Genomic DNA, 17,667 nt, shown 5'->3' on the forward strand with positions numbered 1-17,667 from the left:
GTAGGGGCAGCAGAAAAAAAACGGCTCCTTCCCTTACAGGATGTGATCCTCAGGCTGCCCTGCTTGCCAAATTCTAATCCTAATCCATTTCACCCTTGAATTGTTCGGATGCAAGGCAATACACTTTCTAAAAACTTAATACTGCAAACCTCACAAAATTGAAACTAGCATGACACTGCAGTCTTCATCTTGCGACATCGACAAAAATAAACAAAATACGTACGTTATAAAACAGGGTCAGCTACGACTTGCCGAAGGCGGATCGAATTCCAGGAACATTTGACCCAAACAGGTCAGGGAACAACAAACTTGGCCTGCCGATTCGTCCACCGATCCAGGGGATCTCACTTACTCGGGACCAATGAAGGACATTTTGCACAGTACATGGCTGACATGCCACGCTCAGAGAGGGTACCATATTGTACAGAACCGAGTATCCGTACCGTACTGGCGCCAACAATAACCCCAACAAGGGACGGCCCAGGGCCAAGGGCATCCATTTCCCAGGGACCACCATCGTCATCTCATCGCACTAGCACACCTCGGGGGGTCGCAGAAAGATCCATCCGCCGCCGCTGCTGATCTAGAAACGGACCAGAAGCGTGCAGATTTCAGCGGAGTCCCTGCGCGACTAATGAGCCGCCCCAGCATCGGCCACTACGAGTCGTCCTGCAACTCTCGCTGGCCCAGAAGCCAACAAAGCAATGCAATCCAAATGCTGACTGACTCTCAATGGAAAATCATGTTTCTCGTGGCAGTGTTGTGACGACAGTTGCATACTGAGCCTCGGTCAAAGAGTAGTGTATTTTCCTCGATTGTACTGTACAGTACAGGACTGGCCTCGTCGATTACCGCCACCACAAAAGCTGCTTGTATTGCAGAATGCTCATCGAAAATTCTCGTCTGCGTCTCGCCACAGACATATAACGAAGAGCGTGGCATGTACTGGGTAAGGAGCGGTGACTTGTATCGATGCAGTCACTCAGTCGTGTCATTCTGCAATGCAGCAGGTGAGTCTCACACAAAACACAAGTTTGCCGAGGCGCTCGCGAGTGGATATGAGGTTGTATCCGTACTCCGTCCTGCCCGTACGTTGTTACAGCCTTCTCCAGGCCTTTCAATACACAATGACCGACCAGTTCAAGGCGAAGGACATTTCGCCAATTTCGTACTTGCTAATTGGTCAGTAACACTGATAGTGCATCCCAGCCTGGTGGTACTGGGATGCTTTTGCCTATCTAATCTCTCTTTGGTACTCCGTACAGTACAAGCATGCCCCTTGTCTGGCAGAGTACAATAGCCTCGGGACCCTTGAATGTTTTGTACAAAGAATTGGATTGGTGGATGTTCACAATATGATAATATCTTGGGAACCTTGAATATAGCAACCCAACTACCAAGACTAACAGATTCTATTCAGGGCGAGCGACCGGGGTTCGTTCACGCTTCGGCCATTTCGATAGAGGCTCAGCACCTGCACCTGCCAGAATGTCCATGCGTGCAGGCCCTGGAGGTGCAGCAGCGTCGAATGGTAGTGGTGTCGTAGTGGTGTGTTTGGCAGCACTACTACCTAAGTGTTATGTAGGATCTTGAGGGCGGACCTCTTCAATTCCTGGTCAGACAGGGTAGAACAGGGAGCATGCATCAGTTCAACAAAAGAGATGATGGGTTCATCTCTCTCGACAAGAATGTGCCAGCCCTGTCAATTGCCAAGTCTTGGGTAGTTTCTATTCTCACTCATACGCTTGGGCTGCTATTTGCCCACCCTGCAATAGCGTCCAACAAAGCTCAGTACATATGAGTCAGGATTGATAACAACCAGGAAAGAAAGGATATGTCACTCATAAAATACCAAGCATCAATTTGCAAAACACCATCGGTGTGGAACCACATCACCATCCGTCAGGACACGAAGTGGCCAACGCATCAATGCACCCGTGTTTGAATCACAGCCCAAAACTTGGCTCTAATGCTGTTCTGCCCAAGATTCTGCAAAGCTATTAATGCGGATGGGATTCTTTCACCGCCGTAACCGCAATCGCAGTCGCAGTCGCAGTCGCAACGCTGCCATGCTTGGTGTAACGAGTTGTGGCTGAACCGATGGCACCTCGACGTATTGCACGAACCGCAATTTGGTGTTTGTCGAGTGGTCGATGAGGTCGTTCAATCAGCAGACTAGACTGCCAAGCACAGCATGTTGCAACACCCTAATCGACGCAACGCAAAAGACGGTGTTCTGTTCAGTTCATTTCCACATGGCTAACGTCAAATCTTATTCATGGCAGGATTCCAACGCCAAACCCGAGTCGGAGATGCCGTCTCTTATTGGAATGCTTTTCGTAAAGACAACTCTATAATTATTCAGGAACGTACAGTCATCCATCAGCGGCAGCCGCTTCGCCCCAGATCCAGGTCCAGGTCCAGTTCAGCTCACCTTGCCCATGCGGCGGATTCCTTTCTTTGTGTCACGTACCGTCCGTCCGTTCAGGTCCGAAACCACCACATCGGACATCGGACATGGCGAGGCTGCAACCATCGCATACATGCCACAGTAAAGAAAGTAACTTTCCCCTCACTGACCCTCGGGTTTGCGAGTTACCGCTACAATCGATTTGTTTTATCTCGTGTAACCGCAAGCAGTCGAGGCGGCCTGACAAGCGCCCATGACAAATGATCACGCGGGTAAGAAAATTGCCCATACACTAACATAAAGGTTGTTTGTCCCTCACCTTTTAGTTAAACAAAACCCAAAAATGTTGGCTGACTTTTGGGGAGGAGACCAGCTGGGGCGGTATGGTCAATAGTGCCATGCAAGGCGAAGAACTCTCTAACCCTAAACCCAACGATTCATTGACTTTGTACGGTGTGTTTTGTGCCACTGGACCTTTTGTTGGTATGGATTTCTTTAGTACAGTAGGCAGGCAGGCATGTTGGTTTCCTAGTCATTGCCATGGACATGATGCTCGTTCGACGAGACGGGAAGCAGGGCAACAAGACGGAGACGATGGATTTGAATCAGGGACAGGTTGGTTGCCACTGGCTGTGTGCCTACCAAGACCTAGACCTAGTCCCTGACTTCCGACTTGGCTTCATGACAAGAATCCCTCCCTCTATAACTCTACTCTTGGGTGTCAAGATGTCTTATCATCGTCTCGAATCACCTAGATTCGCCTTGCATATGCAGTCCTTGGATCCATCGATCGTCCACGCCAACCACACCAGACATCCCACCTGTCAACTAATTACTGCGTAGCATGTATTATAGTTACTGTACAGTACTGTACTAGCTGATCCCCGCTACTTCGTTTCGTATATCGGAGCCTTGTCCCCTTTTTTTATTCTCCTTCGGGGGCCTCTCCCAAACTTATACTTGAAGGCGCCTAGCTTTAGAATGGAGTTTCATTTCGAATGCAGCTGTGGTGGTTTCGAATTGCAACTCATTTTACGGATCAAGCAGGTGGTGTCGCAACGAGTCAGACTGGGGGCCACCTCAAGCTTCAGGCCGAGTTCGGGGCTAGAAGCTCGGGGCCGGAGCAGATCCACGATAGTGGACGGCGATAATAGTGACTGGTATTAATTCTAATTCTAATTCTAGGGCCAAGATTTAGAAGCAAGGAACGGCGGAAGACGCATTTTGGGCATGGTACAGTGCAGTGCAATCCATACATTCAATTACGGGCACCTGTTCAGGTCAACACACCATCTGTCTGGGCTCTACTCAGCTCTACTTTGTTTTGTTTTGTTTTATTTTCTTATGCGCAGGTAGGAGGTTAACCGTGCTTATCGTATTCATGCGAGGATATTACGCCTTTGTCGCACACACATGACGACGCCAGGCTTATCAGACTCCTGCAAATGACTGATCAATGATAGGTGACCCGCCTTTCAACTGCGCGTGCGTGTGTTACTGTGACATCTGCTTGTTTTTGTGTCTTAAAACTGCGTGCTTGGACTCAGATCGTCGTTTCTAGCTAACGTTAATAAGTAAACATACCAGCCATACACTCTTTACATAGACGGGAATAATCATTTTCAACACGGCTCAATAGCTCCCAACAAATTGGCCAGTCTTAACCCCGGATTCTGGACCTGCCTACTGTCCCGTGTTCCCTTTCCCTGCGCCAATCACATATTCTTTTTGCTTTTTGTAAGATGGAAAGGGTTCAGAGCCAGCAGCCAGAGATGAGAAAGGTAAAGGTTGTTTACGGACTTGCCCCGTACCTATGCATGTTGCAATTTTATCACGGCGAATGTGGCATCCCTCAACAATGTGCAAAACTAGCTGAACTATGCACGGCTTCTCGCAGGATTGCGGCAGACAGTTCTGTATATGGTGTTGTGCATGGGCTGCATGTCCTTAATTTCGGTGTCTTTGTCTCTAGGTTAGGAGATAAACGCTTGTGATATCAGCACGGATACCTGTTTGGAAGGACTGAATACGGTGCTCTCCTGCTGAGCGACATTGTAGAGCTGATATCCGATTGTGGCATCCGACGACTGAGCCGTCGACTATCACATCCTGAAAGCTTATATTCCAGGTTGGGGCGTCCATCTCTACCGGGTTTCAGCATGCGGCTGTTCTCCTTTCAGATATCATCACATTCTGGTGTCACCTCGTGTCACTTCCTGCGATACTTCCCCGAGAGAAGGGGAATATCCCACTTCGGGTACTGGGACCATAGTTTCCTCCATGTTTCAAGGCTACCGGTTTGCGTGGTAAAATTCCTGGGGGGTGTAACGCAAGCACGCTTCCAGATGGTGCAGGAAGCCGCATCGCTCAAGGACAGGCAGAGTATATCTTGCGAAGAGCAAAGGCGAATTAATTCATGATCATAACCCGAAGGTTTGCACAGGTACGTGACAGACAGCGCCAACTCCGCTTGGTGGTTTCTTTCCCCTCTCCCAGTCCAACTCCTAACCTGTCGTGATATCTTTAATAAAAACAAAAACGTGTCGTTGTGAATATGTGGTTTAGTTGAGGAGGATGGAAACCTATATCCCACTGTTAGTCAGGTCGACGAACCAGGAAGAGAACTTGGACGTACGGCCATGAGGACACAGCATATACTTATGTATGGACTCAATCTTTCGCCTATCCTCGCGCATTTCCAGAAGATGCCCATGAATCTACCATCGTGTCAGCCTCGTCGCACATTCCGGGAGTTGTCGCATTCCGTACCCGTTCTTATTTCGGTCCATGATGCCTGGTGTAAAGTGGTGAACGTATGCGCTCGTGCATATGAGCAGCAGGAGGACAAGTAGAAGGGATTGGAAGTTGAAGAGGGCGGACTAGATTGGTTAGTATGTAGATTCAACAACGAACGAGCAATTTATGTACCATTTTGGCGGCCCGAGAAGCTGGTCGTGTGTGTAAATAAGTGTTTCCAGTCGGATATTTCGTTCGTAGGTCTCGACGTTGAGCTCGACGTTGCCTTATCGATTCGTCCTTGTGTCTTCTCACATGCGACAGGTGTGCTTAGGGGTAAAGATTCGCCGGAGCCGCGACGTGTTGAACTCCAGGGGTGACGTACCTGGATTGAACCCCCACAAAAATGCTAACCCCACTGAAGAGACCCCGGACTGAGCCTCTAACATTCAGTCGCAAGGCTGCGCTGAGCACCTGAATCTGCTCTCGGTATTTCAACTACATGCCTACCGCAAGGCTGTGCTTCTTTGGTTCTTCAAAACACTAATCATAAACATTCATCCTTTTAATTGAGCGACTACTCTTTCTTTCGTATCTATACTTTGGAAGCGCGCAAGCGCCAATAACCACATTCAACATGGAGCCCAGAGCGCGTGCCGGCAAGAATGTCGGAAAGATGAACTTCAGCCATGCAGAGCGTACATCTCCCTCCATCTTGAACCGTCACATTGATGCTGACTCTTAAACCAGTGGCACAGCTTCTCTACGCACACGGCGATGTTCAAAACCCACTCCCCGAAACTGTCCGCGTTCTCGACGAGATCCTTACAGACTTCATGCAGTCCATCGCTTTCGAAGCGACACGAGCAGCTAACTACTCTGGCCGCCAAAAGATAAAATACGAAGACTTCGAGTTCGCGTTCCGTAAGAATCCCGCGTTCCTCGGAAAGGTCCAAGAGGTATTTGAAAAGCAGAAGGAGATCAAGAAGGCCCGAGAAATTCTGCGCGACGGAGAGGACGAGATTATGAAGGACGCTGCAGACGAGGAGAAGAAGAAAGAAAAACCCGATACGAGAGCTGGAGGCTCTGGAAGTAATGCTGCTGCTGCTGCTGCTGCGTCTGCGGCATCGAGAGCGGAAGAGGAGCTGGGTGAGGCTGACGATGATGCTGAGGCTGAGCTTGATGCGTTGGGTAAGAAGCGCTGATAGACCTTTTGGACATGACAAGACTATCAGAAAACCTCGTTTTGATGCACTTATGGCGTTCTGAAGAAACACAGGACATGGTTGGGTTCAGGCGTTTATGGGACTTACTATGGCACATGCATAGGACTGGAGTTAGGATTTGGCACACAGAGTCAGAAGTTAGATTGCAATAATCCATCTTGTGGCGATTTACTATGGTAGCCTGCATGGAAGACTCTAAAGCGGCAAGCCAACTTGCTTGTTTGCTATTGGTGTTTTCGTTTGATTCTGCTGTTAACTGTTTTGTGTTCACTCTGCTGCAGGCTTACAGCGGTGTGTTTCAACACTGAACTGTCTAGGACGGACTTGAAGTGACTGGTTCGCTCTGATATTAACTCATCATTACCGCCTCTTAGGAGCATGAATGCTTGAGCATCGATTCTGAAGCAGCCCGCCACAGCTGATCCAAGGCAAGTTGTCTCTGTCTTTCGCAGCCACCTGAGGCTACCAATGGATGCTTTATGTGTGCCCTATCAGGATTTGATGCGAGTAAATAAGAATAATTGAAGTCAGCCTATGTATATTGTCGATGTGGCTTTGGAGGAGTTTGACAACTTTTCTCAGCTGTGCATGTTGTTCAATGGGACACCTTACTTAGGATAACGTGGAAACGAGATAAACATATGCACGATGAGGAGGTCATCTAACTTGCTGATTGAGAATCTATCGATTGAATAGATGCTAGTCAAACACAACAAAACCATCAAATTCAGAAACCGCAAAATGATTCGAAATCATGAGAAGTGTAAGTCTTCTCAAAACCTAGTGCATTTGTTCGTTGTATGTACCTAGTATCACCCTGTACCAATATAGATGTCAAGAGTTACTCTTTTTCGTTCTCGAACAATTGAATATCCATACAGAGCTAACTATGGAACATACCTAACCTACTTTATCTACATCTGTTACTCTACATATCTCCTCTAGTTATTGAGGCGTGATCAATCTTTCATCGATCCATTGTTTAAGATTCGCGGATGGAAACGTTCCGCTATTTCCGGCCCCACTCTCGACTGCAACGGGCATCTTCAACCTCGGCCAACTTATACCGACACCGACACCGAAGTCGGACTCTTCTAACGTTAGTTGCAGGGCCAAGAGCGAGAAGATGCAGGTCGTGACTTCTCGCTTCTTCATCGTCTTCTAAGCGCCGAACAATTTTTTCTGAGGCCCTCGCCACTGTAACCGTTGCTGGTCGTGTGACTATCAGCAATACAACACTGTTCTCGTAACCCCAGCAGTCTCCTGGTTTACCAAGAACGAGAAGTTCCTGAGTGAATGGACCTGTTTTTCAGACTCTAGCTAGTTCGCACTATCACACACACTTCACACATGTTGTCCTCGTCATCAAGGGTCTAAGAAACTCTTGCTGGGGGTTAGACTTGGGCTCCGCCCCCACTGCAAGAAACTCACTCCCGTTGGCTCAATGACTGGTAAACTTGAAAAGAGAAGACGAAAAGAGGATCCATGATCGTTTCGGTGGGTTTCGCCTGCATAATGGTTGGCTCTCAATGGTTATCGCCCTGGGGTTGTCGATCCCGGGGGACGTTTCCTATTTGTAAGATCCGATTATATCCTATTTCGCTTTGAACTGTGACTCTTTCTCTCTTCTTCTTTTGATGTGCAGTATTCTATTGTGAGTTTGTAACAGCTCCATGGAAGAGCAGTAGATCCTCGTTATTATCTAAGTCGCAATGGACAAGACTCCTCCACCATATGAGCATGTCTCTCAGACTCCCGGGGATAAATTGATGCCCGAAGGCTCTCATGAATCACATCAGCACTTATTGCCGCCGTCTGCGTCACCTAATTTGATGCCCTCAAAAGCTGACAGCACGAGCTTTGACGACTTCCGTCGTTTATCTCCAATTCCATCACCTTGCCCATCGCCAGTCCCCCTAAGACAATTCTCACATAATGCGACCGATTTACCAACCGAAGCTCCACCGTCGAAGTGGAAACAGTTTTGGATTAAGAACAAACCTGCTGCTTATGTCGCCCTGTCCCAATTCTTCGGAGCTCTGATGAACCTAAGCGCTCGCTTGGTCGAGCTCGAAGGCGATGGCATGCATCCTGTCCAGGCTTTACTCATGAGACATTCGATAACTGCGCTTTGCTGTACAACTTATATGTGGTGGAACAAGACGCCAGATTTCCCATTTGGCAAGAAGGAAATTCGATGGCTGCTGTGGTTGCGCGGAGCATGTGGTTTCTGGGGTATTTATGGCGTTTGGTATTCGATGATGTATATCCCTCTCGCTGATGCCACTGTTATTACCTTCCTTGCGCCAGGTGTTGCTGGCTTAATCTGCTGGTTCGCTCTTCGTGAGCCCTTCACTCGAATTGAACAGCTCGCGACGTTTGTTGCTCTTCTCGGTGTTGTGCTGATTGCTCGACCTACCACTTTGTTCTCCCACTCTGACAATGATGATACTTCGACGACTGAACCACCAGAGTCAGGAGGCATACCCGGCGCTGACCACGAAGCCACTCCCGAGGAACGTTTGATAGCCGTGGCCGTGGCTTTGTTAGGTGTTTTTGGCGCAGCGGGCGCCTTTACAACCCTCCGAACTATTGGGAAACGAGCCCATCCTCTAATATCGGTCAACTACTTTGGAGTCATTTCCACGTTTATTGCCCTGACCATGCTTATTCTCGGACCTGTTCTTGATATCCAGCAACCAGGTCTGCGATGGGTTACTCCGACCACTATCAAGCAATGGGCACTCCTCCTTCCACTGGGTATCCTGGGGTTCATAATGCAATACCTCTTAACATCAGGCCTTGGAGCAGACAAGTCAAACCGCGCCAACTCCATGGTTTACACGCACATGCTTTTCGCTGCAAGCTTCGACCGTTGGGTTTTTGGGCATCGAATGGGGCTTATGAGTGGCGCTGGATGTACTCTAATCCTTGGAAGTGCGATTGGAGTCGTTATGCTCAAAAAGTCTCCGCCTCAAAAAGTGCCCTCAGAGGACGTTGAGAGGCATGGGAATCTAGAGGGCGAGTTAGAAGGATCTCCTATGCTTGTGGCAGACTCGGGGGCGCCAGAAGAATTTAGGCTCTCAAGGTAGATTGGATAAAATTTTGGTGAAGTATTTATTTGTATATATCCGTATATTCTTACGGTAAATAAAAACAGTATACCCGTTGTCATACGCTGCCGTTAGAAGTGCTTGATCTTGTTTTGACAACAAATAACTGTCCATCTTCGTTGCACATACCCACGGGGAATATCTGAAATAACGCTGTAGTCGTGAATTCTAGCCGGAAATTGCGTGGTCAAAGGTATCCAACACCTTCTGGGTCGATTTTATTGAGGAAAAGTAAAGCTGGACTCCTCGAGCAATTCCATCATCTGCTGGTTACTATTGAACCATTCACCCAACTGTGCCGTATTTCCCATCCACATCATCGTGTTCGCTCCTCTCTGGCCTTCAGCACCATCCAGCATTCCCATATCTCCCAAAGGTTGCGAAAAAGAACCTGCCTGTGTAGCATCCATCTGCGAAGGTTGCTGCCCTCCATTGGTAAGGCCGGTTGGTGGGAAGCCAAGTGCTGCAAGATAGTTGTTGAGCTCAGCACTTGCTTGCGTCTGGTCTGCAGGGGGTGTAGTTGTCCGGAATTCAATATAGCGAAGTGCTACCGTATAGAGAACTTGGAACAGACGGTGCGTTTTGGCCGCTGCGTCTGATAGAGTTATAGTCGTTTCAACTGACGTGCAGAAGTTATGTAGACGAGCGAGATCAGTTTGGTCTTGAGTCTCAATGACTTGACAGAAGACTACAATGAAGGGGATGAAAGGAGCGAATAGGAGAGTCCTGGTCTCGTCAGTATTGTTTGATGAATTCTTTCGTTTGGAAGACTGCTTACCAGTGAACATAGGACGGGAAGTATAGCACATTATCATGTCCCAGGAGATCCATGCAGTCCTGATGACGCTGTAATGTTGCACGTGCAGCCTCGATGCACTCCGGAATAAAGGTTACTCGAGAACCCGAAGGAGCAGGCGTTGCTCGATAAACAAGGGTGAGAAGTGACAAGCGGAGGACGTCATCTGATATAAGAATGAAGTCTATAAAATACTCCCCAAGTTTAGTCTTGACTTCTTTTTCGCGGTTCTTCTATGGATGCTGTGTTAGAAAACGTTAGGTTGGCCAGAATTAGGGGTACTCACAGCAAGGTCTTTGCTCCTTCTCTCAATATATTGCAAGTCGCCTACTAGCTTCTGAGAGCGGAACCTCCTTACATCATCAGACTCCTTCATTGAACCAGGACTGTACAAAAGTTCATATATATGACCTTGGCATCGAGCTGTGGCGATCCAAAGTGAGATAAAAGGAGACAATGGCGTAGCATTGACGGGATTCTCGGAGGGAAGAGGCACAGTGACGTCCCAGTCTTGTATGGTAGATGCTCTTCCAAGACGGAGGGAGAGACTCTTGTCAATGAAGTACGTGTTCCAGAAGAGAAACTGTTTGCGCTGCGCCTCACGAGGCTTGTCGTTCTTCATGGTTGATGTACGATGGTATCCCAGAGTCTGACACAGCTCCGATGCTTTGCATGACAAAGTCCATGACAGTGAAGGCTTCGAGATTTCTATAGCATAGAAAGCCTATCAATATTGTCAGCAGTGTGAGCGATGAACTGTGCAACAGGATAACATACTCCAAGTAGCAGGGCAGAGATCATGTTTGAAGTAGCCGGCAGATGGAAAGGTAGATTGGCCAGCGCTGTTTCTGTGTTTTCTCGGAGTGCTTTTGTGTATTCTTCGTTCTGTTCATGTTCCTTCTTGTCGGTTACTCGTTGTTGACGATCTTGGAACATGTACATCAGACCGATATTCACAAGAATGAAATCAGCATCCGCGACATCTTCTGAGAAGTAGACATGTAGACACATTCCAGAAAAGCTCTCCATTGAAAAGAACTCCCTTATCCAGGCTGAGATTTCTGAGTTTTCAGCTACCATGGAGATTATTGATTAGTATGACACGCTGATGTGAGTAATAAGTTGTTCACTCACTTTCGCATTCCCGTATAAGTGCAACAGCTGTTTGAATCGGCGGCAGGTCATTCTTGAATGTAGGACGAGGCACTGATCTGGCATATGGATAAGACATCTCCGTAGCAGCGGTCTGTTGTTTTAGCGAATTGACAATATGATGCAGCGAATCCAGAGTCTCTCTTAACTCCAGGCTGGCGCCTTGCAGAGACTCTGTACCAACGGCGTTTTTCATGAACTCAGTTGCGAATTCTCCATGGGCAGCCAAGGAAGATTCTCCCTCCACAACCGGGCTGTCAGCAGTCAGTTGAGCAAGGTGCCCATAGTGTGCTGAACCTGAACTCTGAGCTGGTGATGGACGTGGAATATCAGAGTGCGAAATGGTAGTCTGGTTTGATTGGGGAGGATTTGCAGGTGACATGTTGGTCTTCATATCTCGCATGAGCTCCGTGAGTGCCTCAAGCCTACGGTCAATGATGTCGATCTTTCTTTCACTATAGGTTATGCACACACTGGTTAGCAAATCTGTTTTGGTATTGCAGCCAACTAGTGTACTGCACGAGGTACTGCACGAGGACCAGGGACAATTTGGCGTATGGAGCCCTGATCTGATTCGAGGTAACATAACATACTATTGGGCTGAGAGTAGGATCCTGGTGCGTTTCTCCTTTGGTCGAGTTTCGTGATGGGTGCAAGGAATCTTGGCGTGCAGACAATGAGAGCAGGGCGAGTTTCTATCGCATCGGATCTATACAGGCGATGTTACTATGCATTTGACTATAGAAGGACGAGGATGCGTTTCAGAGAGAGAGCATATGGGGCAAAGTCATAACTATAGCAGCCTCCACTTTGTGGCTGGTCCCTTGTTGCACCGAGACTGACTGATTGATAAGATTGATCTGATATGCACATACCTTGCGAGTTCGACATGCATCACACTAAGAATAGCCGTTAGTTTTAAGGAGCCGTGGGGATAGAGATGAGAAGGGACAGGGCTGTTTAGGGTGTAGATGGCACTAACTGCTCGTCGAATAGTCAAATTAGAGGTATTCTGGGGCCCATCAGATCCCTCTTCTGGGGCATCAACGTCAGGGTCCATCTGGTTCTGAAAGTCTTCAGTCATGCTGGGGGATGTGAGGTTCGGGAATCACGGACACCGCTGGGTACAAATGAAAGACGCAGTGTGGATGCAGGTGGTGAGAATAAAGTAACCGAAGATTCAGTGACTCAGTGACTCAGTGACTCAGTGACTCAGTGCCAATGTAAAGAGAGCGGTTTTGAGAATGGCCGTGTCTGTCAAGCTCAGCATTGGATGATGACTTACATGGAGAATGAGCGAAACGGAACGCGCGGGATCCGGAGAATTGGAACCGTTGAATGTAAACCGATAAAGTGGAGACAGGCATGTGCGGCTCCCGAGAAGACCGTAGGCCCGAAAGAGCCAATCAGATCGAATCAAGGTCCAAGTTCATCTAATCTCGGAGCAACTTTCCATCATGGCCTCATCTTTTGGGTGCAGTTTTAGTAGGCATGACACTTCTCAAGACAGCTTGCGTAATCACCAACAAGCTTTGAGACTTCGCATTCGTAAAATAAGCAATGACTCTATTTGCGAGTTGAGTAGGCTTAAAGTACAGCTTCTTTATCATAAGCCAAGACTTCAGCATCGATGAGGCGGCATGACATCTGAAAAGACCCCTGTTTACTCCCTAGGTAGATGATGGGCAAGGATTAACTTGAGGCAACCTCAGTCTCGGTACAGAGTACAGCTATTGGAACTACAGAAACACTACCAGTAGACAATCACTGAGCTCTTCACCAGAATGGATAGTAATTGCTAGATCAAACAACTCCGTCAAGCCCTAAACCTCCGCCATCGCAAAATCAGACCTGATATGACCCCGATCTAGATAATTCATTATCAATCAGAACCCCACTTAGACTAAGTTCTGAGGCGGATCTGATAAAAAATGTAAACTAAAATGCCAAGGATCACCACTTAAACTGGTCTGTTCTGCTAACCATGTACGGTACTTTCACTCCACCCCCCTGGTTCTTGTTCTCAAAAAGTTCTTTAGGTCTTGTTCAAAAAGACGCTCATCCCCTTGCTCGTAAAAATGGCCTTTTTCTTGTTTCTTGGACCTGTCATTCTCTTTGTTCCCTGACGCCAGGTAAGGCCTTGTACTTCGTTTTGAGGTCGCTAGAAAGCCACCATGGGTTCAAGTATCAACGAGAAGAGCAACGAAAAGGTTGCTGGTAGTACCGATGCTACTTCAGCTCCTGAAGATGTCGTCGTCGACGCTGAAGGTGGCGACGCCTCCACGCCAGGTCAAGAAGGAGAAATCGAGGGTTCGTGGAGTGACTATAAGGTAATTGAAGCCAGAATTTAATGTCGAAGATCTACTAACACCACTGAAGCGCATTCTCACATATGCCGGGCCTGCAGAATATCTTATGCAAGCTATCGCCCTTGTTGCTGCCATAGGTTCGGGTGCTGGTATTGCTCTCCAGAACCTCATCTTTGGAGAGTTCATCACCATAATCACCGACTACACCTCGGGAGTGTCCGAACCCAGCAAGTTCCGAAAAGATGTTGCGGATCTAGCGTAAGTTCCATTCATTCAGTATTTCTATGCTCGCCCACTAACATACCATCAAGACTATACTTTGTATACCTTGGTATTGGACGATTTGTTCTCTCATACGTCTGGAACGTCTTCCTTACCTACTCTTCTTACCGCATTGTACGCAACATCCGAAAAGAGTACCTCCGTGCTGCTCTTCGACAGGAAGTCGCCTACTATGACTTTGGCACGGGAGGTTCCGTTGCCACTCAAGCTACTTCCAACGGTCGTCTAATCCAGACTGGTATCGCCGAGAAGCTTGGTCTCTTCTTCCAGGGCATTGCTGCTTTCCTTACTGCCTTCATCGTTGCCTTTATCGTGCAGTGGAAGCTCACTCTCATTTGTTTGTGTATTGCCCCGGCCATGATTATTGTCATGACTGTTGTTGCCACTATGGAAGCTGTTCACGAGATGAAAATCCTGGAGATTCATGGCCAAGCCAACTCGCTCGCCGAGGGTATCCTGGCCAGTGTCCGAACTATTCACGCCTTTGAGATGCGAGCTAGACTTGTTGACAAGTTCGACAAGCACCTCGAGGAGGCTCATACTGTTGGAAAGAAGATCTCGATTCTGTTTGGTCTCTTGTTCTCTGCTGATTATACCATCATCTATCTTGGCTTTGGCCTCGCTTTCTGGCAGGGTATCCGTATGCTTGCAAGTGGCGAGATCCAAAGCTCTGGCGTTATTTTCACAGTTCTTCTTTCTGTTGTCATCGCCGCTGTTCAACTGACCCAGCTCACTCCTTATACTATCGACTTTAGCCGTGCCATGTCTGGAGCAGCTCAACTGTTCACTCTTATCGACCGTGCATCAGCCATTGATCCTCTTTCCAAGGATGGCGAGACTCCTTCCGAGACTATTGGACACGTTGAGTTGGAGAACGTCTCTTTTGCTTACCCGACCAGACCGGGCATCACTGTGCTCGAGAATTTCTCTCTCAATGTTCCTGCTGGTAAGGTCACCGCTCTGGTTGGCCAGTCTGGATCTGGAAAGAGTACTATTGTCGGTCTCCTTGAACGCTGGTACAATCCCAAATCAGGAACTATCAAACTCGATGGTCGCCCTATTGACCAATTGAACTTGAATTGGTTGCGCCGCAACGTTCGTCTCGTCCAACAAGAACCCGTTCTGTTCGAGGGATCGGTATTTGATAACATCAAGCACGGTTTAGTCGGTACTGAGTGGGAGAATGCACCCGCCGAGGATCAAATGGAGCGGATCCAGGACGCTGCCAAGATGGCTTTTGCTCATGACTTCGTTATGGAACTCCCTGACGGTTATAACACCCAGATCGGACAACGAGGTGGTCTTCTCTCTGGTGGTCAGAAGCAGCGTGTCGCAATCGCCCGCAGTGTCGTGTCGCAGCCCAAGGTTCTTCTTCTCGATGAAGCTACGAGTGCTCTTGATCCTCATGCAGAGAGCGTCGTCCAGCGAGCTCTCGACAAAGCATCTGAGGGTCGTACAACGATCGTCATCGCCCACAAGCTTGCAACTATTCGCAAGGCCGACAACATCGTTGTCATGTCCAAGGGTGCCATCATTGAACAAGGCTCACATGAATCTTTGATCGCCCAAGACGGTGATTATGCAAAACTTGTCAAGATTCAGAATCTTGCCGTGGATAACGACTCAACCCATACTGCAGCCGAGGAAGATGAAGCTGTCCCTGACACGGAAAAAGAGGACTTTGCCATGACCAAGACTGTCACTCAATACGAAACCCATGTCCAGGAACGCCTCGAGGCCGGAAAGGAGCATGGCAACTATGACAATCACAAGCAACTGGGTATCTTGCACGTCATCTACCGACTCATTCGAGAGAGCCCCGAGGTCGCATGGTCGTATTTCTTCGTTCTTGCGGGATGCTTGGGAGCTGTTGCGGCATTCCCTGGACAAGCGATTCTACTTGCTCATGTTGTGGACGTATTCACACTTACCGGTGACGAAATGAGAGACCGCGGAGACTTCTACGCCAGCATGTTCATCGTCCTCGCGGCCGGTCTCCTTGTATCATACTTTGTCCTCGGTTATGCCACCAATACCATCGCTCAATTCCTTAGCCACAAGCTTCGCAAGCAGAGTTTGCAGGACATGCTTCGACAGGATCTCCAGTTTTTCGATCGCGAAGAAAATAGCACTGGTGCCCTGGCTAGCCGCGTCGACTCCAATCCTCAGTCCATCTTGGAGCTGATGGGCTTTAACGTTGCGCTTATCCTTATTGCCATTCTCAACTTGCTTGCCTGTGGTCTTCTAGCTATCATCCACAGCTGGAAGCTGGGTCTGGTGGTTGTTTGTGCCGGCCTTCCTCCTCTAGTCAGCTCAGGTTACTTCAAGATTCGCCTTGATGCCAAGCTGGACCGAGATACCTCCAAGAGATATTCTACCAGCGCTTCCGTTGCCTCTGAGGCCATCACCGCCATCCGAACTGTTTCCTCCTTGGCTATTGAAGAGTCTGTTCTGTACAAGTACGTCAATGAGCTGAACGAGGCTGTCGCCGGTTCAAAGAACGATCTTTTCCGAATCATGATCTTCTTCGCCTTGACTCAATCCATCGAGTATTGGTTCCAAGCCCTTGGTTTCTGGTACGGCTGTCGTCTTCTGTCATATGGCGATATCTCTATGTACAACTTCTTCGTTGCTTTCCTCGGTGTCTTTTACTCAGGTCAGGCTTCTGCTCAACTTTTCCAGTTCTCAACCAGTATCACCAAGGGCGTCAACGCTGCCAATTACATCTTCTGGCTTAGCTCGCTCCAGCCCAATGTTCAAGAAACCCCTGAGAACCGCGACAACGGTCCCAAGTCCGGAGGTCCAATTGTTTTGGACAACGTACGCTTCTCGTATCCTCTTCGACCTCACGCTCCTGTCCTCCGTGGCATTGACCTTGACGTCAAGCCAGGCCAGTTTGTGGCCTTGGTGGGTGCTTCAGGTTGTGGAAAGTCAACTATGGTCGCCATGCTCGAACGATTCTATGACCCGTCCAGTGGCACCATCAGCATCGACAACTCTACTCTTCCCAGCCTCAACCCCCGACTCTACCGTCGCATCATCGGTCTCGTCCAGCAGGAACCGACTCTGTTTCAGGGCACAATACGAGAGAACATTGCTCTTGGCATCGATGACCCAGAGACTGAGAAGAATGATCCGGCCACGTCGGTTCCCAATGAGCGAATTGAAGCAGCTCTTCGCGCTGCAAACGCCTGGGACTTTGTCTCTTCTTTGCCCGAAGGTCTCGATACACAGGCTGGTTCAAACGGGGCCCAACTATCCGGGGGTCAAAGACAGCGAATTGCCATCGCGCGAGCACTTATTCGCAACCCCAAGGTTCTTCTCCTTGATGAAGCCACCAGCGCTCTCGACACTGAGAGTGAGAAGATCGTGCAAAATGCCCTTGCAGAAGCGGCAAAAGAAGGGGATCGTATCACAATTGCTGTTGCCCATCGTTTGAGCACAATCAAAGATGCCGATAAGATCTGCGTGTTCCTTGGTGGCAAGATCACGGAGGCGGGAACTCATCAGGAGCTGCTGGCTCAAGGTGGGCTGTACCGCAAGATGTGTGAAGCACAAGCTCTGGATGGTTAGTTCATGGTTTTGAGATGAGAATCAAGACAGAGAAAGAGTAGTAATTATTTAATGATAGCATAGATACCAT

At 48.5% G+C, this 17,667-nt stretch overlaps 4 protein-coding genes across 4 annotated transcripts; 3 read left to right on the forward strand and 1 right to left on the reverse strand.

Moving 5' to 3' along the window:
* Positions 1-5,783: 5,783 nt before the first annotated feature.
* On the forward strand, positions 5,784-6,351 carry FIESC28_08330 (uncharacterized protein; the record flags this gene model as incomplete). Its single annotated transcript, XM_031162468.1, has 2 exons — positions 5,784-5,844; positions 5,897-6,351. The coding sequence occupies 2 exons, from the start codon at positions 5,784-5,786 to the stop codon at positions 6,349-6,351; spliced, it is 516 nt and encodes a 171-aa protein (XP_031013481.1).
* Positions 6,352-8,084: 1,733 nt separating this feature from the next.
* FIESC28_08331 (uncharacterized protein) lies at positions 8,085-9,464 on the forward strand (the record flags this gene model as incomplete). The annotated part of the gene is made up of 1 exon (XM_031162469.1): positions 8,085-9,464. The coding sequence occupies one exon, from the start codon at positions 8,085-8,087 to the stop codon at positions 9,462-9,464; it is 1,380 nt and encodes a 459-aa protein (XP_031013482.1).
* Positions 9,465-9,703: 239 nt separating this feature from the next.
* Positions 9,704-12,517, reverse strand: FIESC28_08332 (uncharacterized protein; the record flags this gene model as incomplete). The annotated part of the gene is made up of 6 exons (XM_031162470.1): positions 9,704-10,211; positions 10,264-10,514; positions 10,568-11,005; positions 11,059-11,354; positions 11,416-11,888; positions 12,309-12,517. 6 exons carry the CDS (start codon positions 12,515-12,517, stop codon positions 9,704-9,706), a joined length of 2,175 nt encoding a protein of 724 aa, XP_031013483.1.
* A 1,090-nt stretch (positions 12,518-13,607) lies between these two features.
* Positions 13,608-17,597, forward strand: FIESC28_08333 (uncharacterized protein; the record flags this gene model as incomplete). The annotated part of the gene is made up of 3 exons (XM_031162471.1): positions 13,608-13,763; positions 13,813-14,000; positions 14,054-17,597. The coding sequence occupies 3 exons, from the start codon at positions 13,608-13,610 to the stop codon at positions 17,595-17,597; spliced, it is 3,888 nt and encodes a 1,295-aa protein (XP_031013484.1).
* Between the last annotated feature and the right edge of the window lie 70 nt (positions 17,598-17,667).

This window comes from Fusarium coffeatum (genome assembly GCF_003316985.1).
Source record: "Fusarium coffeatum strain FIESC_28 chromosome Unknown BRIP53273_contig_194, whole genome shotgun sequence".
In the NCBI taxonomy this organism is placed as follows: domain Eukaryota; kingdom Fungi; phylum Ascomycota; class Sordariomycetes; order Hypocreales; family Nectriaceae; genus Fusarium; species Fusarium coffeatum.